The following is a 25,466-nucleotide window of genomic DNA, read 5'->3' as shown; positions in this document are numbered from 1 at the left end:
TCCCATGCTACATTCACCAACTGTGCTAGGATTTCAGATTTAAGCTCTGCTTTCACATGCAATCTCCTATAAAGAGGAAATATGTCACTCAAAATGGGAATGTGAGTGCTTGACAAAACTGCTTTGAATTTGATGAGAGTTTCAAGCATGGTTTATGAAAGCACTGTTCTTCCATTTAAAAAAAAAAAAGCTCAAAAATTTTACTGGGCGTATACAAATCCTTCGACATGCCTAAAGTTGTGTATGTGTTTGTGTTTGTGTGTGTGTTAGATCCTGGTCTATATGACTTAGTGATATAGGAATACACCCCAACTATTTATGGTGCACTCTCTGAGCATATCACAAATGTTTGGAAGCAAATTGAAGCAAATTGTATTTCTGGGGATCAATTGCAGCTTTGAGGAGAGGGGAAGGATGACTGGTGGGGAAAATGGCAGACATGTAAAGGGCTCAACACATTTGTGCCACAGTCCCAATCTGGATTGGATCCCAGGCAGCTGAAATTTTAAAGAGAAAATAATCCTTAGATGGTGATATATTTAATATCACATCTAGTTTGACCAGGAGTGGCCAATGAGGTCAGCGCTGGGTGGGCAGTGAGAGGCAGCTTTAAGGAATAAACCAGCGTGTAAGCAGCACCAGCTGGCTGCCATGCTCCGCCCACAATTCTACACAGGGCAGCAGCACTCCGCCTGGTACCCAGTGTGGCTGCGGTGTGGCCCTAATCTCTGCATATTCATAGAGCCTCCGCATGCATGTAGAGATCAGGGTAACAACTAAGCCACACAGGATTGTGGGAAAGTAGTTCAGGAACGTAGGCCTAGTAATGCAGGGACATTCGTGAGCTTTGCAGCTTCACACACTGAGCTGGTTCAGTCTTGTCTCCAAATGTGTTATAGCTGCTTTCCTCACAAACATAAAGTAATGTTACATAGATTTAACTAAGAGTTGATTCAGGAACAACTCCATTTTCTCCTTCTCCTTTCTCTCCCTTTTCCTTTATGACTCCACCCGCTGCCCACTCTCTGCAGGATTCCCACTGGGACAAATTTCTAAACAAAAAAACATAAAAGATACTGGATAGAATACAACAATGAGCCTGTGTTCCAACATTATAAATAAGATAGTGAGAAAAACATCTCTCTGATCACTTTATCCATGCTATGCATAATTTTATACACCTTATCATGCCCCCTTACTCACCATCTTTCTCAATTAAAAAGGCCCCAATGTTGTAGTCTTTCCTCATAGAGAAGGTCAGTCCAGCCCCATGATCATTTTGGTTGTCTTCACAGCACCTTCTCCAACTTTACAATGTATTTCTTAAGGTGCGGCAACCAGAACAGTACAGTGGTCCCTCTACTTATGAAATTAATCCGTTCCGAATGCACATTTGTAAGTCGAAAAGTTCGTAAGTCGAAAAGCGGTTTCCCATAGGAATGCATTGGGAACGGATTAATGCGTTCCGGAGCCTAGAAAAAAGACCCAGACCCCCAGTAAGGCTTGCAAACTGCACAGGAACATTTCTTTTCAAGAATAAACAGGCAGTAAACAAGCAGGCAAGTCAAGGACACCGCATGTAAAATTCGTAAGTCGAGGAAACCCCATCTAAAAATTTGTAAGTCGAAAAAACCGCATCTAAAACCGGATCTAAAACTGCCGTTTGTAACTCGAAAAATACTTATGTCGAGTAGTTCGTAAGTCGAGGGACCACTGTACACAGTATTCCAAATGCAGTCACATCATAGAGCATGTTCTCCTAGGTTACTGTCAGATCTCTACAGTATGCTTTTCGCTCTCAGCACAACAGAAAATGTACCTCCCTGGCATGTTGCTTGATCCAGGGATAAAGCTGTTGTAGTTTTAAAGGCTTCTTCTGCTTTATTTGGTGGGCTGTCCTGATTTGAAAAAGTTAAATGAAGTATTTTGTATTAGGCTGCTTCAATTTCAGTCCTGATTTCTCAATTACATATTCAGGTGACTTTTCTTACAAAAAAGCGAAAAGTCCCACAGTGCTATGAGCATCACAGACTGAATGTACTTTACATTGTTCTTATTTCTAAAACGAATGTCTGTTAATATTATTAAAAGTTAGTAACACTAAATGTGACAGATTTCACATTAGAGAGGTTGACAAACTTTCACAGTTGTCTAATTTTTTAATGAATCGCTTCCCACACTTTTGCACATGTTCTGTTGCACTTGCTTTTAGTTCTTTCTCTCAAAATGTGTTTTTAATTCTGAATGAGTACGGTTTATGCAAAGAACCAACAATCCTTATACACTGAAGAGAAAACATGCAGTGTATGGGAAATGTGAAAATATGCAGATCTTGAAACTTTAAATAATTCAATCCCAGTCCTATTTATAAGCAAATTAAATGGTAGGAAGGAAAATCTTTTCTTATTTATAGGAAAATGAGATTTTAAGTGGACAAATAATTATTTTAAAAAAACATTGGGTTCCAAGAAATGAAGATTAGTTCTTTATTGTGGAGAAGAACTTATAAACAGTTGTGAAGAGCTCACTTCAGATGTTTTCAAGCATATAATAGCTTTTTAAATACTAACACTACTGACTGCCAGTACTGTGTTGGAAGACTATCTGAGGTAAAAAGTCTTCATCAGATGCCTAAAAATATTGCCCATATTTTTGTGCAAGCTCATGACAATTATCCAACTGAGGACAGGAAAGTAAAGGAAACCTGGCATCCATTCACAGTTTATTGGGATGTAAATATTCCTAAAGAAGGAGGATAAGAACAAATAATGTCAATGATTTAATGCAATATGTATCATGTATTTTCAAGAAACATGTTCATACATTTGACATAATTGTTTTATTTCTGAGGACACCTAGAAATTCAAATATTTGTATAAAAGCAGGAAAAGTTAAAAATAAGTTAAAATTAATTTAAAATATGCATCCTTTGGGATCTGTATTAAAATGGAAGATAGTTTCAGCATAAAACAGTTAAAAATTATTGACCTAGTTTTATACAGGCAGTTATTTCCGGAGCCACATGATCAGTATAGAAATAGCATCTACTATACTTTTGAGACTTATCCAAATTACCCATTCTGAATGACAACATTAATACAATTAGATCTCACAGTAGTATGCAGAAATTATAATTTGCTGCAACAGCATGTTAGCAGATTTTTTTTTAAAAAAAAAAACTCTGTTAATCAAAGACACACTCAAAATATAATTTCAAAAGAGACATTTAAGTCCCTGGAATTACTGCCTTCTGCTGTGTTTGTTCAGAAGCCTGAATAGTGTATGTGATGTATTGCCAAAAATGGCTTTTAGCAGTGCTGTTGCACTATCCACATATGCCAGTAGTACCACCTTTATTTCCAGGGGTACCCACCACCTCCTGAAGCTTTTTCTTATATTGAAATAACACAAGAAAGATGAACATTTATTTAAGAGTCATCTTGGATGGCTGAAAGGTTAAAAACTGCCATGGAAAGTGATTCTTGCAAGTTGTGTCAAAGCCTGTTGGGAGTAGATGGTAGGGATGTGTGAATTGATTTGTCTACAAAACAATTTGTACAAAACAATCTACCTGTTTGGGATGATTTGTGGACAAAACAAATCGCCCCTGTGCCAGATTCAAGTCCAAAACAAATCGTCCAGATTTTGGACCTGACACATGTGTAGATTCAGACCTCCATTTTTCGATGATCTCTCTTGCTGTCTCCATTTTGGGTCAGGAAAAATTGTTCAAAATCCTACCCTCCCAAGCTATTCCCCACTGGTGATTCCCTTGGTTCCAGATTGGATCATTTCCATTCAAATCTTGTGTTGCCAGGGGTGACTGACCCTGCATTGGCTAGGGGAAGGGTCAAAGAAGGGACAAGGGTGGGGGGAGTTTGAAGGAGGGATTTTCAAATGTACTTAAGGAGGCAGGCAGCCACCATTCTGCCTTTCTGCCTCATGGGAGGAGAGAGAGAGAGCCAGAGGAGCTTTGCTTTGCCTTGCCTGCCTCTTGCCTGGAGTGGATTCTCTGCTTGTTGTTCCTGCTTTCCTGACTGAGGAAAAGAAAAGAGATATTTTTTCACCCCCTTCCAGCTGCTGAGAGAATCACTGCCTGCTGTCTGGGCAAATCAATTTGGGTACAAAATGATTTGTACCCAAATCTACCTGTTTGGAGAAATTTGTGGACAAATCGCCCCTGTGCTAACTGGCCAGATTCGGACCCAAAACAAATCAGGGGTGATTCAATTCAGGTACAAATCAAATTGAAATAATTGGTTCATGCACATCCCTAATCATAGAAGATGGCAATTGGCCAAGGATTTAATATATTATTAAGTGGAGCTGGTTTTATATAAGAGAACATACCTTTGACTTTCTTATTCTTAAACAGTTATATAACCATAACAGTAGTTTTAGAACCCAGAATCTGTCAAAGCACTAGATATCCTGCTGTGATTGTTTTATGGCCCTCTCTACATTACTGCCCATAACCCCCTACGCCCGGGATTCATGCAATTTAAAATTATACTTTAGGATAATTATCCTACTCCCACCTTATTCCTTGTTTTCTGGTGCCCCCACCAGCCCCTACTGGATCAGTAAGGAAGAGTATGTGAAGCCCAGACCAGTTCTTGACCCCCCTTTGACCCCTCTATGACCTTATCCTGTTACCCTGAAACAATGAAAGTGGCTTTAGATTCATGAGACCAATGATGTGAATGGAAGTGACACCTATCAGTGGACAGAGAATTGTTGCTTTTTGAAGTGCTGAATGCAGTTTCTGAGATAGCTGCTATTAGGCCATCCAAAGCTGTACACACAATGACTTTCCTCTGACATGAGGGAGCCTTAAGGAAAAGGATTTAAGAGGGCTGATTTATCTTTATTAGAGTAGTCATGGCATCCTGCAGAGGTCACAGGCAACACAGGACTAAATTTTTTAATCACTGTCTTTAGTAACTGGGTGGAGTCTTTTTGATAGTATTCACCCACCCTCTGGAGAAAAGCCATATGCTTACCTGTAAGATTCTTGGGTGGAAATATTGAAATCTACCACCAGGTACACCTTAGGGCTATTCTCATGATTGGCATTATATTTATTTATTGGATTTATAAACCGCCTGATATAAAACATCTCCAGGCAATTTACCTAAAAAATTAAAACCAATGAAACAAACAGTGAAAAACACTTAAAACAGTATGTGTTGTTGTTTAAAAAAAAAAAACATCTAAAAGCCTAAAGAAACAGGTTTCTTAAGAGCTTTCTTAAAGGTAGCCAGCAGTAGGGAAGCTCTTATTCTGACAGGGGCGTTTTCCCGACTACGTGATTTGCAACGGAATACTGCAACATTGTGAAATTGAGACTTTAGGGTTCTCCAATGCTGTGTTGTTGTCAGCAATCTGGCCACCTGGAAGGGAAGTCCAGGAAGATAGTTCACAATACAAACTGGGCTGCAGCAGCGAAACACGGCTTGGAAATAATTCTCTCTATCTGGCTCGGACTGAAAGCTGTTGACACGAGGGATGACAAACGTTGTCTTCCAGCGGTTAACTGAAAGCTGTAGATATGCTTTATAGTCCAAGCTGATAACTCTCGGCTGGCAGGGATTCAAGGCTTATCAGCCCTATGCAAGAGGCGTTTACTTCTCCTGATAGTATACAGCTGTGCCCTCCATCTTGTGACGCACCGCTGCTGTGGAGTCAGTGGGGGTTGCCTGCACAGCTCATCTTCCAGTTTGTCCATCACTGTCTCTGCTGCCTCAGACTGCTGTGCCTGCTCTGAAACATCAGCTGGACCTGCCTCAGCCATCTCTTGGGAACTGACAGCGGGGCTCTGCCCCTCAGGCACCCCTGCATCGGCTGAAGGGCTGTCAGCTTCCTCTTCCTCCTCGCTATCTGAGAGCGAGGGTGTGACAGCTGTAGGCTGATGGCCATTCGTATTTTCCATCCACTGCAATGTGTTTTCAAGGCAGGAATGTCCATATTCTCCTTGAAACGCATTTATCTGCCCCTCCTCCTGCTCCATTTGGGCCAATGGAGTTGCAGGGAAGGTGAAAGAGAGAAGCATTCCCCAGGTTTGCTTTGCAATTGCTCCCAATAATAAAGTTCCCTCCATCTGTGTTTGGGTGGGTTTTTTGACAGCTGGGTGCAGGTGGCCTCTCTTGGATCTCCCTGGATTGCCCAAGAAAAGGTTTCCCATTTCTAGCTGTTGATGTATGTTGGCTGGTAAGAGGAAAGTTTTTCTTATAAAAGCTGTGGTAATAAAATGTGCTTGGAATGTTTAAATTTGTGCTTGGAAAGTCACCCCTGTGGTCTGTAAATGGCAGAGTTCAAAGGGGGCCTGTGTGTGTTGGCCTTCCCCAACCGGCAGCCTGCTGCCACCTGGCTCTGCGCCTCCGGGTGTTGACTGAAGGGTAAAGAAGAGCAGCAGGTATGAAGGCAGCAGCAGCAGGGTTTGGGGGGATGGAGGCACCTGACTGGTTCATTCTAAACAGTTTTCAATGCACCTCTACTAGGGAGCGGCTGTGGTGGCTGCTGTGCTTCTCTCCTTGCTCATGAAAAGAAGGGCCCCCCTCCCAGAGCTCTCCCAAGTGCTCAGCCAGGTTGCGGCGGGAGGAAGAATGGGCTAGGTTGAGGCCATTCCTCCAGCTGACTCTCTCTCCTCTCCTCCTCCTTATTGGGTGCTGGGGGAGGAGGTGCCACCCACCCTCCCGAACAGGAGCACAGCAGCGTGCCCCTTAGGCTCAGTGCTGGTTTCCACAACTGGCTGGCCTTGCTGAAGAGACACTCAGGGGGCTGAGAGCATGCAGTAGCCCAGCATCTCCCTAGGCTGTGGGCAGGTTTGCCTTTCCCTCCCACTCCCTTGCAACCCCCACCGGCTGGCTGAGGCAAGATTGCAGAGCCCTGATGGGAAGAACCTTCCTTGCATACATGGGGGTGGGGCGGCAGGCAGGTGGACAACGTTCCAAGGATCCTCGGCTTGCCTTTTCTCTGGACATGGACTGTGGCACTCTGAGAAGACAGAAGGGAGCTGCTGTGTAGGATTGGTGCCTCCAAGCATTGCTGGAGGGGAGGACGCACTCTGCTTTTCCTGCTGCACCTGCCTGCCAGGCTGAGGACAGCAGGAAGCAAGAGGGGGTAGCTAGAAGTTGGGTGGCTGGAAGCCGAACAGTGAGAGTGGTTGCATCCCTTGCATCAGGGCTTGCATGTTTTCGGCACTTTGGGCTGTGGGAGGGAGGGCAAGCAAGAGAATCACTAACGGCTCTGCAACTGCTCGCTACTGCTAGGTACTGCTGTGGCAGAGGCGGCAGCAGTTGCTTCACTGCCCCAGCTATACAGTATGAAGTGCCTGCTCCCCGCTTCCTTCCTCCCCCCATGCAGTCAAATAAAAATTATTCTGGGAATAAAACTAACCATCCACACCACAGTGCAGAAACTACGGAGCAAGCCTCCCTAAAGTGGAAAAAATACAACTAGTTTCCTGCAACGCATTTGCAACATTGTAGGGCTAAAATGAAAAAATAAAATCCGAAACAGGGCATGGGAAATATGAATGGTACCCCGCTGACACTGATGCCATAACACCAGCGTGTTATGAGAGCCAGCGTGGTGTAGTGGTTAGAGTGCTGGACTCGGACCGGGGAGACCCGGGTTCAAATCCCCATTCAGCCATGATACTAGCTGGGTGACTCTGGGCCAGTCACTTCTCTCTTAGCCTAATCTACTTCACAGGGTTGTTGTGAAAGAGAAACTCAAGTATGTAGTACACCGCTCTGGGCTCCTTGGAGGAAGAGCGGGATATAAATGTAAAAATAAATAACAACAACAACATGGGCAAAATGGAGGGGCATTTAGTGAACCTGTTATGAAATTGTTGCAGCGTGTAATCTGGAAAATGCCAGGGAGTGCATTCCAAAGTCCTAGGGTAGCTATGGAGAAGGACCGGTTCCAAATCACCATCAAGCAAGTGGTAACTGTGACCAGTCCTTTCCTAAGGATCTCAGTAGACAGCAGGGTTTGTGATGAAGGAGGCACTTTCCTCGCAGGAGAGCTGCCTACCCTAGTTTAGGAACTATGCATGCTCCTGACTGGTCATCCTGAGAATTCTACAAGGTAAGAGGAGGGGGAAATGCTTATGTGTGAACTGGGTATGGAGGCGGATGACAGTGCGGAGCCCAGAACTTCTTGTATCCAGCTCCAGAGTGAGGGTGGAGGGAAAGCACTCCCCATGCCTCCTGCCTCCATACCCAGCTCGCAGGTGAGCATTTCCCCCTCCTCCTACCTTGCTCGTAGAATTCTCAAGGGGGGAAAAAAGATAGTTTCCATGATGTATCTGACAAATCAATATTACAGAAAACTGGACTTATGTGAGGGTTATGCCCAGAATGGGGGATTACAGGGTCAATAGCATGATGCCTGTGAGAGAAAAGAATTTCTTTCAGAGAACAAGGATAATCAAAATAGCATTTTGAACTGAAAAACAAACAAACACAAAAGCACCCCTCATACTACTGTGTCAACATCTTTTTAACAAATGGTGACATGCAACTTTCCCATTTGAACTCCCAAATGTCATTCTCATGTAACCCCATTGCAAAAATATAGTTGGAGACGTGAATACCCATCTCCTGTGTGCATTCAAAGTCATAAAAGATATATCAGTCTGATATTTCCATTCTTTTAATAGGGGACATGAAGCACTTTTGACTGTTTACAACCAGGAGGGTTCTTACACTGATAACAATGTCTCATCTTGCATTTCTGCTGCTTCAGAACATAGGTGCTACTTTTATTTATTTACTTAGATTTTTAGCCCACTTTTCAACTAAAGTCCCCAGAGTAGTAGCAATGTCAATAAAATAGCACAAAATACATTCTATCAACATCTCTGATGACAGATGAGATGACAGTCTCGGCTAGGCTGATGGAGGAGACCCAGTTCTCTGGGCTCTCCCTCTGCTGCTGGAAGTTTTTCACACAGGGCTTTTAAAGTCCTTTAACTCACATCTTCTCCATAATGGAGTGAGTGTGTTCACATATCGGCCAGATTTACCCTGAAGTCCCTGCGAGTTATCAGGAAGCAATTCACACACAATTCAAGTTTTTCACTGTGCTTTAGAGTGTAGCCCGATTTATATCCAGGGAGCCAGCGTGGTGTAATGGTTAGAGTGCTGGACTAGGACCGGGGAGACCCGAGTTCAAATCCCCATTCAGCCATGATACGAGCTGGGTGACTCTGGGCCAGTCACTTCTCTCTCAGCCTAGCCTACTTCACAGGGTTGTTGTGAGGAGAAACTTAAGTATGTAGTACACTGCTCTGGGCTCCTTGGAGGAAGAGTGGGATATAAATGTAAATAATAATTACTACTAATAATAATCCACTATTTGTGTTGGTTTTTTGGGACAACTTCAAGTTTGCAATAAAGCCTCCCAGTAAACTCGTGTGTAAAAGTCCCTGCTGGATCTAATTCTTAGAGAGGAGAAGCACATGGGTTTAGATTTTATTTGGTTTTTTTGGATGCTAAAGCTTTGTCTGTCTAATCAGGATCTAGATCTACAAAATTTACTGCTGCTGCTACTACTACTACTACCACCACCACCACTACCACTACTACTACTACTATGAACAGTTATATACCATTTTATACATTCTTAAAGTGGTTTACATAGAAACATAAATAAACGGGCTTACAATCTAAAAAGAAGCATAAGGTAGACTCTCCCAATAATCACTGGAGGGATGCTGTGCTGGGTTTATTGTAAGCCACCCTGAGCAGTAGTGTACTGAAATGGCGGAGTATAATAATCATCATGATAATGATAATCAGAAATAATTGAATAGGGTCTGTTTTTCTCCCCTCCTAAACAGAAGAGATTTGTCACTTTAAAAGATACCTCTTTGCTCAGTTAGCAGGAGTTACTAAAATACTTGGACATCTTTCCTCTGCACCTGATTCACATTGGGGTTCTATACTTTATTTTGAAAACAAAATTAGTCCAAGTGGAATTTGAAGAGAATGTAAGTTTCTCCCAACTCAGAATCTTTATTATGGTCATTAATCAGTATAGTTTCTCCCAATGAAAATCTTAGGAGACAATGTTCTAAGATACTTACAAGATTCATTCAGAGGTCCCAGATGGATGTTGGTTCTTGCGGAGAGCCTTCTGATAACATAAGGAGGCTCATAAATCCACCAAGGCAGGATATCCAGTATTTTGACTCAACATGGAATAGGCGAGATCAGAACACGCTACAGTGGTGCTGTAATACCTTATGTTTTATCTTGTACTGGACCAGGAATATGCACATTCTGTCCTAAAATCTCCTTCCTTATGATTGCCATCACATTTCAAAACACATCAAGGCTGCTCTTGTTTTCTGCAAAGAGATGGAACAGTTAGAGAGGACTGTCAATCTTTTCATATGTTCTTCAGGCAGGAGGCATGACTGCTCAGAGACGTAAGTTTTGGGCGGTATAAAAATCTGTAAAATAAATAATTAATAAATAAATAATGACGTTATCTAGGAACTAAGGTGGCCATTTTATTCCCTTCAAATGGTAATACTTATTAATGGATTCACATGTATATCCATATTCACAGCACCTGCACCATTGCAGTCTGAGTGAAATGGAGCTAGTAGAGCATGTAAGCCTTTTCAGTCAAATGTTTGATTTGTGGTTTTCTTTCTTTCTTTTTTATCTTTCAGGACCATGCATTCCTAATCCTTGTCATAATGGTGGAACATGTGAAATTAGTGAAGCATATAGAGGAGACACATTCATCGGCTATGTTTGTATATGTCCAGAGGGATTTAATGGGATCCACTGCCAGCACAGTAAGTTTCAATATACGTTCCACCCCTGCTTCTACAATACAAACTGTGGCTGCTATTCAGCATACATAGTTATGCTGCTAAAATCCCATTGACATTTGCCAATGGCTTTTAAATATTCTTTCTGTGCAGTTTCCTTTCATCTTCTCCAAATATGCTAGGGCAGTTCAAAATTATATTTGCATGCCTTGGCAAGATACTACTTCCCAATTCTGAGCAAAGTTAAAAGTTTTTTTGCCTCATTTTCCGTATGATTGGGGCTTTTAAAAATTAAATGCACTTGAGAAAACTTGAGCTGAAGTCCTTGTGAGCATGTGAAGATGAGCTGAGACCTTCTTTCTTGTACATTTAAGGCCACCAAAAAGAGGAAAGTGGATCAATCTGCTATAGGGCTCAAGGCTTCGTCCTGATGTTGTCAGCTCTTCATTTAGTTAATGGCAGCTGAAGATAAAAAGGGCTGTAAAAAGCAGATCGTTGTGCTAATAGGTTTTATATATCCTCTTCTTCAGCCCATTCTAACATTAGCCCAAAATAGGTGTGCTTAGTAATATTATTTAGTTATGCTCCTTAGTTAATATTAATCATGCTACTTAATATTTAGTTATTTCATATGTTGTTAATATTGGTCATATTATTTAATTCAATGGGAAGATTTTCCTGAGGGCTTTATTAATAGCTACCAGGGATTTAAAACCAATGGCTGTACCATTAGATATAAAGCACAGAATTAATTCTACCTAAATTTGTTTCAACTGGTTGGAAAAATGTCTATTAGATAATGTTAGGGTTTTTGTTTTTGTTTTGCTTTGTCTTCTTACTATGGAAATTAAACAAATTAAGAGCTTAATCTGTGTTCTTCATGTGGACTCTAGGGATGTGCACAAACTGATTTGGTGCATCCAGTAGGGACATACCAAATCAATTCTGTGCTACCCACCAAATCATTTTGGCAGGGTGGGGAGTGGTAACTTTAAGCCTGAGCAAAGCTGGTCCTTACCTGTTCCTCCGCTGGCCTGCTGATTTGGGGTCATGACACTGCAACGCTCAGAAATCTGCGTGTAGCCATGCAGCTTCACCGAACAGCCTGTGTGCAGTGGCAGGATGCAAATGGCCACCACACATGCGCAGTGGCCATGTGCATCCCACTGCACAGGTGGACTTCTGAGCGGCAAAGCAGTGCACCCGGAAAAGCAGTGGGATGGCAGAGGACTAAGTAAGTACCTGCTTGACTCGTGCTTAAAGATATTGCTCTCTGCCCCACAAAACATTAGTGCACATCCCTAGTGAAGAATAGGGCCCCGTTTGGGAACTAAACTATGCCCCCCATGTCTGACGTCAGACACGGGGGGCGTGGCTAACTGCTCCCTGCATCTAACATTAGGCGCTGATGCAGGGGCGAGGCTAAGGGGACCACCATAGCAGGTTGAGCCCGGGCCACCACTGGCCTCCCTCCATGCCTGAAATGGAGGCCTACTAAAAATAACAAGAACCAGAGGTCCTCTTGACTAAGTGGGACACACTTCTGTTAATGTGGGAGGGGGTCACCACAGCTCCCTGCAGCTCCCGTCATATATACATAAATATCAATCAATCAATCAATCAGTCTCTTTATTTCGGTCAGCGATCAGCATGAGATTAAAACAAATGTAAAAGAGAAGACAATACATAAATATCAAGGAAGGATTTATATGAAAAATAACCCACCTTGGCTTTTATTTTTGTTTTGTTTTTTAAGAAAGCCCATAGAAATGGTGTTCTCACTACACACGAAATATAGATAACCTAGAGTGATTGTGTGATGGCTATGCAGAGTATCATTTTCACTATCAATACCTTCTGATTTCTTTTGAGGACATGTGCAATACTTTTCCCAGTAGCAATATTCCATAGCACTGTTTTTCAACTAGGTACTGTTTCCCCTACTGTTGATTGGTATTGAAAAAATTGATTGTGAAAGAGGATTCTTACAGCATATTAGTTCTGTGGATGAGAAATGTAATCTAAAAATCAATTTTGTGTACTACTACACTACAATCATTGTTTTTACCCAACCACTTTTGCAAGTGAAGCATTGCAAAACTCATGATCTTCAGTAATACGACAGCTCTACTTTGACTGGATCCTACTATGACTCTCTGTTAGCAACTAAAAGGAACTTTTAATTTACAAAAGTGACAGTAGCGGTTGGTGTGGGCAGTGGCGCACCTAGGTCCAAAATCAGCCCGGACCTAGAGGGCTTTGGAGCCCCCTGCCCCACCGTGAGACCCCCCACAAGGCCTCCCTTAATTTGTTTTTTTAAAAAACAGATAGCTCACCCTGCTGCTGCTCCTGCCTCCTGGAGGGCCTCTAAATGATCTGGGGAGGGGGCTCGCCAGAGGCCCAACACTGTGCTGCGCTGCCGTTACCCCATGCCCATGGCTGCTCTGCAGCAATGATATTTCCCAATTCCCATCTTCACCACCAGGGGGTGGGACTGAGCCAAGCGGAGCAGGCCATCCCCGTGGGAGAGGTGGGCAGGCTTGCCTTCTCCCTGGCCAGCACACGGGCTTCTCCCCAGCTAGTGCATGGGCTTCTCCCCACTCCCCAGCTGATGCACAGGTTTCTCCGCACTCCCTGGCCAGCACGTGGGCTTCTCTCTGGCCGGCGCGCCAGTACAGTTTGAGTATGGAGACTCTCGCATGCCATGACATCATGGCATGCAACACTCTCCATACTCAAATTGCGCTGGCGCACCGGCTGGAAAAAAGCCCACATGCTAGCCAGGGAGTGGGGAGAAGCCAGCGCACCGCCGTGGGCGGGGCAGCAGCGGGCATGGCGTAGTGGCAGTGCAGTGGCGGCACCGTGGCAGGGCTCTTGTGAGACCCCTCAGATCATTTGGAGACCCCCCAGGAGGCAAGACGGCCACGGACCTGGCCACGGACCTGGTCCCAAGGTGCATGGTTAAATGCTCCTCTCAGTGCAGGTGCCACCAGGTGGTGGTTAGAGGTGCTTATCTCCACTCTGGCAGCACCTGCAAGCTGCTTTGAGCTGTAGCGTGTCACTCAGCACTCCGTGCAGGGCCGGATTAAGCTAGTGCGAGGCCTGTAGCATATGGTATAAAGGGGTCTTAAATTTTAAAAATGCACATAAATATTAAAACATAAATTATTTACCTGCATAATAAAGAAATTCACTGAGTCGTGAATGAATGAATGAATGAATGAAACAAATCAAAACAAATGCTCTTATTCAAATTCATCCCCAGAGTAAATCTTGCTCTGATATTAACAGCAGATGGTTTTTCCTTGGATTGGTTTTTTTTTAAGCTACTATTTTAATGTGGAAACAGTGGATAAGGCTATTAGCACCTTTCAGGGTACTGGGGGGCGGAGTGGTGGGACATGGGTATCACCATCTTATCCAGCATTGTAAGGAAAGCAAGTGTGACAAGAAATTTCCAAGAGCCAATGGACAGGCTATTTCCTTTGGGCTGCTGCAAGCCCTGGCTCTTCGCCGTTTGGAGCACTGCCCGGGCAGCAAAGCGAAGTTTCCCTTCAACAGGAATAAGTGAAGCTGCGAGGGCTGGGTGATCGGTGAGCACTAAGACTGCAATGGCTCTTTTCCCACCTAGGGTGAATTGCAGAAGCAGAGAGGAGGAGAGATCTCCAGACATGAGAGGAGATTATAGGAATAGGAGAAAAGCTTGCAAACATTTAGTGCGGGGTCCTCAAAAATGCGGGGCCCATAGCAAATGCTACTTTTGCTACTAGGTTAATCCGGCTCTGACTCCGTGTGGCAGGGGATCAGCTCTGCCACTCACCTGGCTTCCACAGAGCCAACCCCCCACCACCAGCCAGGTGAGTGGTAAAACCAATCCCACACCGCAGAGAATGCTGGGCCACGCATTGAAGCTCTGAGCAGCTTCCAGGTGCTGCTGAAGAGAAGGTAAGCACCTTCTAATTTGTGCTTAAAGGTGCCTCTTGCTGCCTCCATGATGGTGCCTGAACTGGTTGCTACTCAAAAGTGACAAACATGTTTATACCAAGAGAGCCTAGTCACAAGTACTTAACCTTCAACTGTTCAAATCCCCGTGTCAGAGGGAATCATAGTTCACACAGACTGTCAACGACCAATTTGGATGCTACTTTGCCAACTGTCCTGATTACATGATATTAATTATGTAATGATTATGTAATAATATTAATTATGTAATATTAATATCCGATATGTCCCTCGCCAGATCCTGAGATAATCCACAAGTAATGCCTTGGTGATCCCAGGCCCTAGGGATATTAAATTGCAATCAATGAGAGCCATAGCCTTCTCAGTGGTGGCCCCGACTCTATGGAACAGTCTCCCAAATAATATCAGAGCTCTCCATGATCTGTTGGCCTTTCGTAAGGCATGTAAGACTGAAATGTTCCGCTGGGTGTTTGGTCACTGAGATAGCTGGTCGTAGAGTGATCTTGTAATCCTCAGTTATTATGTCATGTGAAATGAGTATTGAATGGGTTTGTGATTTATGAGGCTATGTAAGATATATGTTTATGAAATTGTGTTGTTGTGTATGTTTGCTTGTAAGCTGCCCTGAGTCCTATGGGAGTAGGGCGACATATAAATCTAACTAAAGAAAGAAAGAAAGAAAGAAAGAAAGAAAGAAAGAAAGAAAGAATAAGACATCAGCACACAGTTCCTATCAAGCTGTCATAACTGGGGAGTTAGCCTACCTCCAGTAGGCTTCCTCCAGGAAGTAGTCATATCAAGGAGCAAAAGAACGGGGACCCAAACCAAAGGATGCTGCCAGATGTTGTAATGAAAGTAAACATTCCATGCCTGTTGAATGTATTTTTAGTCAACTAAATATCTGTGAATACTGCTAAAGAGACAATATTGCTGACAATCTGGTTTTAGCCAGTAGCATGCTCCTTTGTCTTGCAAAGGAGGAGACATTTTGTAACCCAGTTGCACCACATCTAACGAATGATGAGGAGCATGACACACCTACTGTGGTACCAAGCTCAGAGAAGGCTATTGTGAAAGATCTGTAACTCTTTCGACAACTAATTCAAGTTATTTTATCTTTTAGATGTTGTAAGTTGCCTTGAATTTTTTTAATGGAGTGTGGGATATAAATTTTGAAAGTAAAATAAAGCTATCTTCAAGTTGGAAACATCAGCATTTCAACTATATTAAACATTCAGATAATGCAAACAGACTTTATTGAGGGAAATACAGCTACATAAAAATTGTTTCAATAGTATGATATTTCATTTCTTGACTAATTTGTAAAGAGGTGTATGGGTAACTTTTGACAAAATAATTTATCTTTATAGGGCTGTCAATCAGACAAAGTCCCCCACCCAGTACTAAACTGTATTCTTTTTTAAATGTAGGATTGACGACCCCTTTAAACCAGTTTGACAGCATACATTTAAACCAGAAACAGATCTATTACATTGTGTTAAAAAGGGTGATTACTTAATATTTTAATACAAAGCAGAGTAAAGTTTGAAGTTTACCTTTTAAAGTGCAAAGTTAATGCTTTTAATTAATTCCAACAATGTTTGCAACAGAACTGCATCTCTTCACCTTCAAGCAGCTGAAATGTTGTACAAACAAATGTTTTTACAGCGAATGCTGTTCTCCTAATTGGAATAATAAGAAAAAAGCTGTAATTAGAAGGCAAAACAGCATTGCACAGTATAGTTGACATACTTTGATAATAATCCAATAATTAATGCATAAGAGGAAGATTAAGCTGAAGGTAAGCAGCAGGATAATGGCTTCAATGAGCATCTAATTTCTGTACTGTTCAAATGAGCAGCCCTACCTGGTAAAGCTACTTGTGTTGTGTTGGGATCAAGGCGCTGCCTACCTGGGTAGCCCAGGAATATTACCCAACCTTTTCCTGGGTAAAAGGACATGAATGCAGTGTCATGTGACACAGAGCTGGGCGCATAGAGCATCGGACTCATGGGGGAATCCCTCAGTGCACCACACTGATCACACAGTGCATTGTGGGAGATCTGGTGGCCAGGATGAATTTTCCCAGCATCCAGAATGCTGTGCTGCTCTCCGCAGTGCTGGTCATGTGGGTGTGTGAGCCATGTGGCTGAAGCGCTGCTGAATCATCGGGGGGGGAGGTAGGTGCACTCTTGTCTCCACCCACCCACCCACCCTGATGTGTGTGTGTGTGTGTGTGTTTGTGTGCGTGCATGCCGTGCAGAGTGTGTGATGTGTGTGGCGCGCATGCGCGGAAGTTACTTCCACTTTTCGCAGGCAACAAGGGGGCAAGGGCGGCTGGGAGGAACACTGCCGCCCTGAAAATTTCACTAAAAAATGGAGCACTGGAGGGGGAAAAGTGGCGGGAGGGGTAAGTACAAACCCCCCCCCTTAAAGTGACACACACACACACGGCATCGGACCACCAGACCAGGCCACTTGCGAACCTGTTTGCAGGCCTCGAACATGGCCTGCAGTCTGGTTCGTGCACATCCCTAAGCTCTTGTCAGATTGCACAACTGCAGGGAAGTTGCTGGAGCTAGTAAAGGATACATTCCCTTCAGCTTGCATTGGAATGGAACTTGTAACATTCAAATATTTCCCCGGAATCTGGGAAATAGATTTGTTATTCCAATACTAAGTTTGGAAACTGTCACATTCCAACAGATGTGTAGCTAGGGGAGAGTGGGCTCATCTTCCTGGCAGCCTCTCACATGCACCAGCCATGTGCACTACATGTGACAACACTTTCAGGGGGCATGTCCAGCACACAGAATGGCCAGCGCAGCAGTCCAGAGCTCATTTCCCACCCAGCTTCATTGCCAGCTGAGCGTTTTCTTTGTTCTCTCCCTCACTCTGTGTGTGAGAGAGAATGAAAAAAATACCCAACAACGAAGCTGGCTGGGAAATGAAGCCCTGGAGTTTGGGGAGAGGGTGAGCCAAGCAACACCCAGTAACTAGGCAGCTCAGGTTCTTTGATCCCATCTGCCTAATTATAGCTGTGTCCCTTCATTCTAAGATATGCTATTAGGAGTTCAACAGGGTCAAAACAGCTCCCCTTTCCAACCCCCTGGAGTCCCCCAATTACACCCTTGCTTGCCACCATCCTTTTCTCTCTCCTCCCGCCATCTTTTTTTTCCTTTTCCTTTTTCTCACAAATGTACCTGGACAGCTAAGACAGTGCAGTGGCAGAGGTGATGACAAGGTTGCTCTGGACTGGAGGCTTCTGTGTAGGACCTCTCTTCCTATATTGCAACAGCACCATCCAGGCACCATGAAACTTGGGGAATGTAGTTCTACAGGGTGCTTTAGCCCATAATATAGACACAGGTACCATGAAGAATTGTATTTTCTAGGAATCCTAATGCCTGTTATACTACTCTTGCACTGTTCTAGGAACCAGTTACACAGAGGCCTCCAGCAAATCCTTGGTTTTGCTACCTTGTTGTTATCCTGCCTCACTCTCACTGCTGTCATGGTTGGGAGAAGTGGGTAGTAGAACAAAGAAGGATGATTGGCTGGTGGCACTGGCAGGAACAAATGTCAGCATGAATCAAGTACTCCGAATACTGAAGAGTATAGGCTTGGTACATAGTGCGATGAGGCATTTTGGACTGGGGAAAATTGTATTACAGCAGTGTTAGTGGCTTCCAAATATCATGGGACAACTCAAGCTTCTGTTTATATTTTCTTTCTCTCAGGTTTGTCATTCTGCCAGTATCTGAGAAGGTTCTTTTGGGATTGCATTACTGTCATCTCTTGTTGTGGAAGCAAAAGCAATAATTAGAGTGCATGCAAAATTCTGTATTGTGCACTACCAAACAATCCCCAAATAACACATAATACTTAATTGAAAGAAGTGGTTGTCAATGGAAAATACAAGGAACAATGGGAACACAGGAATATGGTTTACAAGGTGGAAAAAATGACATTAAGTTGAAAACAGCAATGATGCAAATTGTCCCATTGCTGCAATCCCCTCCATCAACAGGTCGATGATTGGAATGCTTTAGGGTACAATATCCTCAGTACTACCATAATCAGTTTCTGAGTTGAATTTCTCAATATCAGCTTCCCCTTGCTGAATTCATTGATTCATTTATGAGATTTATACCCTTCTTTTTGACCACCTGATCCTCACAGAGGCTTTTAATACCCTAAAACAACATTGTAACTATTTCTCACATTCTCACCAATTCCCAATACCTCACAATAGATAATGGTTCTGCTGTAACCCATCCTTTCCCAACACCTTATATAACTATTCCTCCCCATCTTTTTATAATTACCTAAAGAAACCCATGCCATTCTCCTTTCAGCAGATTCCTGCTTGCTGTTGGCTAAATTGTATCTTCTCCAGTAGAAACAAGGTCCAGTAGGATGCTTGCATTCTGCTCTGAAGTGTTGAGATCAGACATGTCCCTTGTGGCAGTAACTACTGCTGGGTTGTTGTGTGACCTTACAGTAGAGTTGTCTAGTAGTGTTATGATAGGTCGTGGTGGGGTGGCTACATTTGTCAGTTCTTTATATGATGTCAGAACCAGACAATCTTGGGACAGCTGGGCAATTTTGTGCACACACAAAAATCATAAAGTAAATCAAAGTAGAGTTGTCTAACAGTGTTATGATGGGTCATAGTGGGGTGGCTATATTTGTCAGTTTTTAAATGATGTCATAACCAGACAATCTTGGGACAGCTGGGCAATTTTGTGCACACACAAAAATCATAGAGTAAATCAAAGTAGAACACAGGGAGACATCCCCTTACAGATCTATTATATTTATCTGACATAGGTATTGATTCTGATAGTTTATTTGCTTTGCTTTCTACAGTTCTCTGGAAAATCCCTTTTCCATAGATATCTATGCAGTTTGCCACACAATGTTACATTGTGCAGAGAGAAGTCTTTGGACTTGGTCATTCATCTCTCCACAACCAAGTAGTTGCAAAATGCCTTTCATTATGCCAAGGAAAGGTTGGATCAGCTCATATATATTATGTGAACTGGGCTAGCCCCTAATATCCCAAAAATCAGCTAACCAGCTTTCAGCATCAGGCTGAGTGCAATTTTTACAGTTTTTCACAATAAGCATTAGGTTAGAAAAGTACAAATTGCCTACAAATGGGTAAGGGACCACATTCTCCTAATATCTCAAAAGGGTAACAGTCATTAAAAGCTAGCTATCTGTTATCTCATATATCAAATTCAAAAGACTTCCCAAAATTTCTTACTAATGGAATGCAATTTTCAAAATATCAGTAAAAGATTACCATTCAGAGTGGGGGGGAAATGTTAGAGTGATTCTCAAAAATATTTACAGAATTTTGATTCAGATAGCCAGATACACCTCCATGTATTCTGGGGAATGTTGTGAGAAATGCTTCTCCCTTTTTACCCAAATATCAGTTTTCCCATATGTTTTTAAACTTCTTACCCACCCTGAGGCCTGAAATATACAAATATAAACAAATTGTAATTATTTTCCTGCAATAAATGTATCACACATTTAAACTGATGCAAATAAGCAGCCGCATTTTAGTCTTTTTATGTTTGTAATTTTTGAGCTGGTATCATTTTAGAGAGTTGGATTCTTTTATTGGGTATACTGTAGCTGAGTAAACCCATTCACAAAGTGTTCACAAAGTGTTCAGTCCCCCCCCCTTTTATTTGCAAGCACATATATACTTTATTACTATTATTATCTTGAATATTTATATAGCTCACATACTGCACAGCTTACATACAGCACGTTTGTTTAAGAGAGGTGTGCTTGCTGCTTCTGCAGCACTTTAAACCTGCCTGGCATGGCTTGCGCAGGTGGGGAGGATCTGTGCCTACTAGGGAGTATGTCCTTAGGAACATAGGAAACTACCATATACTGAGTCAGACCATTGGTCTATCTAGCTCAGTATTGTCTTCACAGACTGGCAGCGGCTTCTCCAAGGTTGCAGGCAGGAATCTCTCTCAGCCATATCTTGGAGAAACAAGGGAGGGAACTTGGAACCTTTTGCTCTTCCCAGAGCGGCTCCATCTCCTGAGGGGAAGATCTTGCAGTGCTCACACATTAAGTTTCCCATTCATATGCAACTAGGGCAGACCCTGCTTAGCTATGGGGACAAGTCATGCTTGCTGCCACAAGACCAGGTCTCCTCTCCTCTCCTCTCCTCCTTATACAATTAGTGGCTGGCAAGGGCAGTGCTGCAGGGGCAGCGGGGGGGGGGGGGGCAGCGGGAGATGCCTTTAAAAATAAATCAACAGGTGCTTACCAGCATTAGGGAGCAGTGCTCCACCTGGAATCCCATGCAGGGCGGCAGCATGGCCCTGGCCTATGCACATATGAAGAGACTCTGTGCATATGCAGAGGCTAGGGCCACGCTGCTGCCCTGCAGCAATGCTGGGTGGGGCGCTGCCACATTGCACTGGATTCCAGACAGAGCTCAACTGCTTAGGGCAACTTGCAGGTGCTGCCCTAACACAGGTAAGCACCTGTTGATTTATTTTTAAAGGCACCTCTCGCTGCCCTCACCGGCTGCTGCTGCTGCCTCACACTCTCACTACTATCCCATTATTCACAACTGTGGTTGCAGCAGGAGTATGTGAGGACACATTCCTTCGTAGTCACGGAGCCTCCATGCCTTTACAAGCCACTTCAACAGGTTTTAAAGTGTCGTGGATGCAGTGAGTATGCCTGTCGCTTAGGCAGGTGGCTCACTGCGCAGTATGTGCGCCAGTTTTCCCACAACAATAAAAGGCTACAAATAAGTTTACTACTACTACTGTATTATTTATATACCCCTTTTCAACAAAACCAGCAGCAAGGTGGATGGACTTGATTACGATAACAATGAATGTACCACTGACCTTAATGTACCACTGATCTTAAAGGCCAGGTTGAAGACAGATCATCCTGGAGAGACTCTATCTATGTGGTCGTTAAGAGTGGACACCAACTTGACAGCACGTACTCAATCAATCAATTTCCATAAAAAATGGTTCTCAAAGCAGTTTACATAGAAAAATAATATGGAGAAAATGCTTTCCTGTGCCCAAAGGGCTCACAGTTTACAAAGAATCACAGGGTAGATCCAGCAAAAGCTACTGAAGGGATATTGTGCTGGAATTGAGAAGGGTCATTTGCTCTCCCCCTGCTAAATATAAAGAGAATCATCACTTTGAAAGGTTCCTCTTAGCCGAGTTAGCATGGAGAAACATAAGAAAAAGAATGAGTGTCTCAAGGGGCTCACAATCTAAAAAGAAACACAAAAGAGAGACACCAATAACAGCCACTGGATGAACGTTCTAATGGGGTTGAATAGGGACAGTTGCTTATATAAACTTGGGGTGTTTCTTTCCTGCTTCCCTGACTATGAATTTAGTTGTAAGCTCATTAAAATTCAGATATGTCTTCTGAGCAAACATATCCAGAATACACAAGCTAAATTAAAGTGACCTCATTCAAAGGCATGTGGCATCTTGTGGAATTAAGATTTCTAAGTATCCAACCCATAATTTAGTTTTATCTCAAATTGTTATATCTAATATTGTCTCACCAAATCAATTAATCTAGATAATTACAAAACTATCAAATGGCAATGACACATTCATGCCAATGAATCTCAGACCAATATTTCTGTAATTCCCTAACCTTTTGTTCACGGAGTAGATCGTGTATACAATTAATATGCAAATTGCAGAGCATATCACTATTAATTTTTACTGATTTCATATGCCAATCTTGACAGCTGTGTCTTGTTATTAATTTTCAATATGCTGCAACAGTTTCTGAGGTTTCAGTGGCAATACCAAGAACCACATATTCTGTGACACTGTGTGGGCTCATATTGAATAGCAATTAGCCTGAGTGGAAAGAAATCCAAGATGCATCAACTACAGTTACTAATAATGTCACATAATCTAGCACTGAGTTCGATGACAAAGTGTGCAAGTAGAACTCAGGCTGATTACTGTCCTCACCTATATTACTGTAGAAAATATTTGTTTGTTTATAATATTTATATGATATGTACATCTCTAGGCGGTGTATGCAATTTAAAACATAACAAATATAAAATTAAAACAATTAAAACCAGGGGCGTAGCAAGGTTGGAGTGGGCCCAGAGACAAGATTTTAAAATGCCCCTCCCCACTGAAGCTTAGCTCATGAAGTAAAGAAATCTTAAATGAGGCTGAATAGTGGTAACAAAAAGCATATAAATAGAAATATACATATACATATAAATAGATATGTGTATATGTATATGTGTGTGTGTGTGTGTGTGTATCTGTCTATCTATCTATCTATCTATCTATCTATCTATCTATCTATCTATCTCCCCTATGTGCCACAATAGAACATCACCCTAAATTATTTTTTAAAAGGTTTTGTAAATTGTGGACGATGCAAGTCATTTAATGGTACTAGAGAAAGACATGCTATTCTGGTAGCTCCAGGTCTTAACACTCACATCAATTTTAGAGGATGAATACAACTGAAGGAAGCCCGGGCGGGTGTGCAGCTTGGGGAGTCAGTCATGTGATTTGCCTCTGGGGGGGCCAAGGCAATGGGCCCCCAGACAACTGTCTCCCTTTGCCCTGTTATAGTTACGCCCCTGATTAAAATAATCTCACAGAACAAAACGTTAGAACAGTCTCATAGGATACAAACTAACAGTTTAAACTTAAATTCAGTTAAAAGTCTGAGAAAACAGGTGTGTCTTGAGGGTCTTCCTAAAAGCAAACAGAGAAGAAGATGCTCTTATTTTGACAGGGACCATATTCCAAAGCTCCAGGGTGGCCACAGAGAAGGCCTGACCCCAACTTGCCACCCAATGGGCCAGTGGCAACCATAACTGGACCTCTCCAGGTGTTCTTAATAGGTGAAAACAGGGGCATAGGTTTCATTGGGCAAGAGGAGACAAAAGTCTTTAGGCCCACAGGGCCTGGAGGGCACCCCAAGGCCCCATAGCCAGGCCCCTTGCCTTGCCTGTTGGCCCCCTTTCCTGCTAGCCCTCCTGCTCTCGTTAGGGGAGTGAAGCAGCCTGCAAGCTGCTGCAGCCCCTTCAGTCTCCACCTCTCAGCTGTTCAGCGGGTGGGCGGAGCTTCCAGAGAGGCCTTCGTGCAGACCTCCCTGAAGCCTGAACCCAAATGCCGGCAGGCAGCAAGGAGAGAGGGAGGGAGGGTGGCCAGTGCTGGCTGCCCTTGCCCACCACAGCTCTGCCCAGCTTTTGACTCCTCAGGCTTAGTAATGGAGGTAGGCTGTGATTTCCCTTTTGTGGTTATCCCCCCCCCCCGGATATTTAGGGATTGCTTGCCATAGAGCTTTAATATAAGGTGGGGGGGATGTATGGCAGATTAAAATGACTCTGAATATTTAATTCCGAGAGGGGTCAAAACAAAGTGTGGTAAAGAAAGGGTTTTAAAGGATTTAAATGCTCTTTAACTGCTGAGGGCAGGTGGTCCATGCCGAAAAGGCATGGTCATTCTGGGCATGCCCCCTTGAAGTTTGTGGTCAATAGCTGCCTCCCTCCAACTTACTGAAGCCTTGCCAGCAGTCTGGCGATGTGAGCACTGTGGCGCATGCTGGGATGCGGTCTCGGTGAACCAGAGAGTGGGGGGTGGGGTTCCACTGCTCTGAAACCGGAGGTTGCCTGGCCCGGGTTGGAAGATCATCTGCAGGATGATTCCCAGTTTCAAGATTTAACCTCAGCTTGGTCAACCTGCAGTTGGGTGTTATGTGAACACGTGGCCAGTATCTGTTCATTCTTGGGTAGTGGCTATGGGGAAACCAGCTAAAGCTTACCAAGCATAATAATGGTTTGAAAGTTCTTCTGAGTTTGTAACAGGGTTGGAAAAAACCATCACTGAGGCGAGAAATAAATCACTCTCTCCGTTCAGTCGTGTCCCACTCATGGTCACTCTATGGATCACAGCACTCCATGCCATCCTATCTCGGAAAGCTCCCTTTAAGTCCGCCATGGTCATTCCAGTGTCATTTTTTATAATATCCAGCCACTGAGTACAAGGCTGTCACCATCTCCTTCTCCTGCTGATCATTCCCAGCATAATTGTCTTTTCAAGTGAGTCAGCTCGCATGACATGACCAAAATATGTCAGTCTATGTTTGGTAATCTTAGCTTCTAGCAATATTATTGCTTTAACCCATTCTAAAACTTCCTTATTTGTAATTCTCGCTGTCCATGGGATACGCAACAATCGCCTCCAGCATTTATTTCTCCAGCAGAGAAATAAATACCTCAGAAATAAACAGCTTTTTAGAGCTTTGTTTTAAAATTCCCATATAAATATGTCATTGTCAGACATCTCATTAATCACATTTTAAAAATATTTTGTGTTGATTACAGCAGTGACAAGTGAGATAGTTTTGATCATCTGAATGCTCTGTTTTAATAAAGACATAGTGAACTATTGACTACTGCCCCAATATTTTGATGGGGCAAAATTTTTGAAAATATTTCCTGCCCTCAAAATAACCACCAAATAAAATGTTACATGGAGATGGAGAAACTACAAATCAGCCAGTCATGAGTGAGGTAAGGTTTTGCTTAACTCTTTCTCCCCATCCGCCATTTCTCTCTTCAAAATAGTGCAAGTCTTCCTACATGAATCACAATATACAACCCATTTATTTCCACTCACAGCTCAGG

The 25,466-nt window shown here is 43.1% G+C and overlaps 1 protein-coding gene across 4 annotated transcripts in view; it reads left to right on the top strand.

The window, feature by feature from the left end:
- EDIL3 (EGF like repeats and discoidin domains 3) overlaps positions 1-25,466 on the top strand; it is a 412,931-nt gene that overhangs the window by 237,424 nt on the left and 150,041 nt on the right. For all 4 annotated transcript variants that reach the window (XM_053295163.1, XM_053295162.1, XM_053295161.1 and 1 more), the window contains one exon: positions 10,694-10,822. In XM_053295163.1, coding sequence (XP_053151138.1) covers positions 10,694-10,822 — 129 coding nt within the window. The remainder of the gene's footprint in view (positions 1-10,693; positions 10,823-25,466) is intronic.

The sequence above is a fragment of the Hemicordylus capensis genome, chromosome 2 (assembly GCF_027244095.1).
Source record: "Hemicordylus capensis ecotype Gifberg chromosome 2, rHemCap1.1.pri, whole genome shotgun sequence".
Lineage (NCBI taxonomy): Eukaryota > Metazoa > Chordata > Lepidosauria > Squamata > Cordylidae > Hemicordylus > Hemicordylus capensis.
The sequence above is the reverse complement of the archived record's forward strand: the minus strand, read 5'-3'. Positions and strand labels throughout refer to the sequence as shown.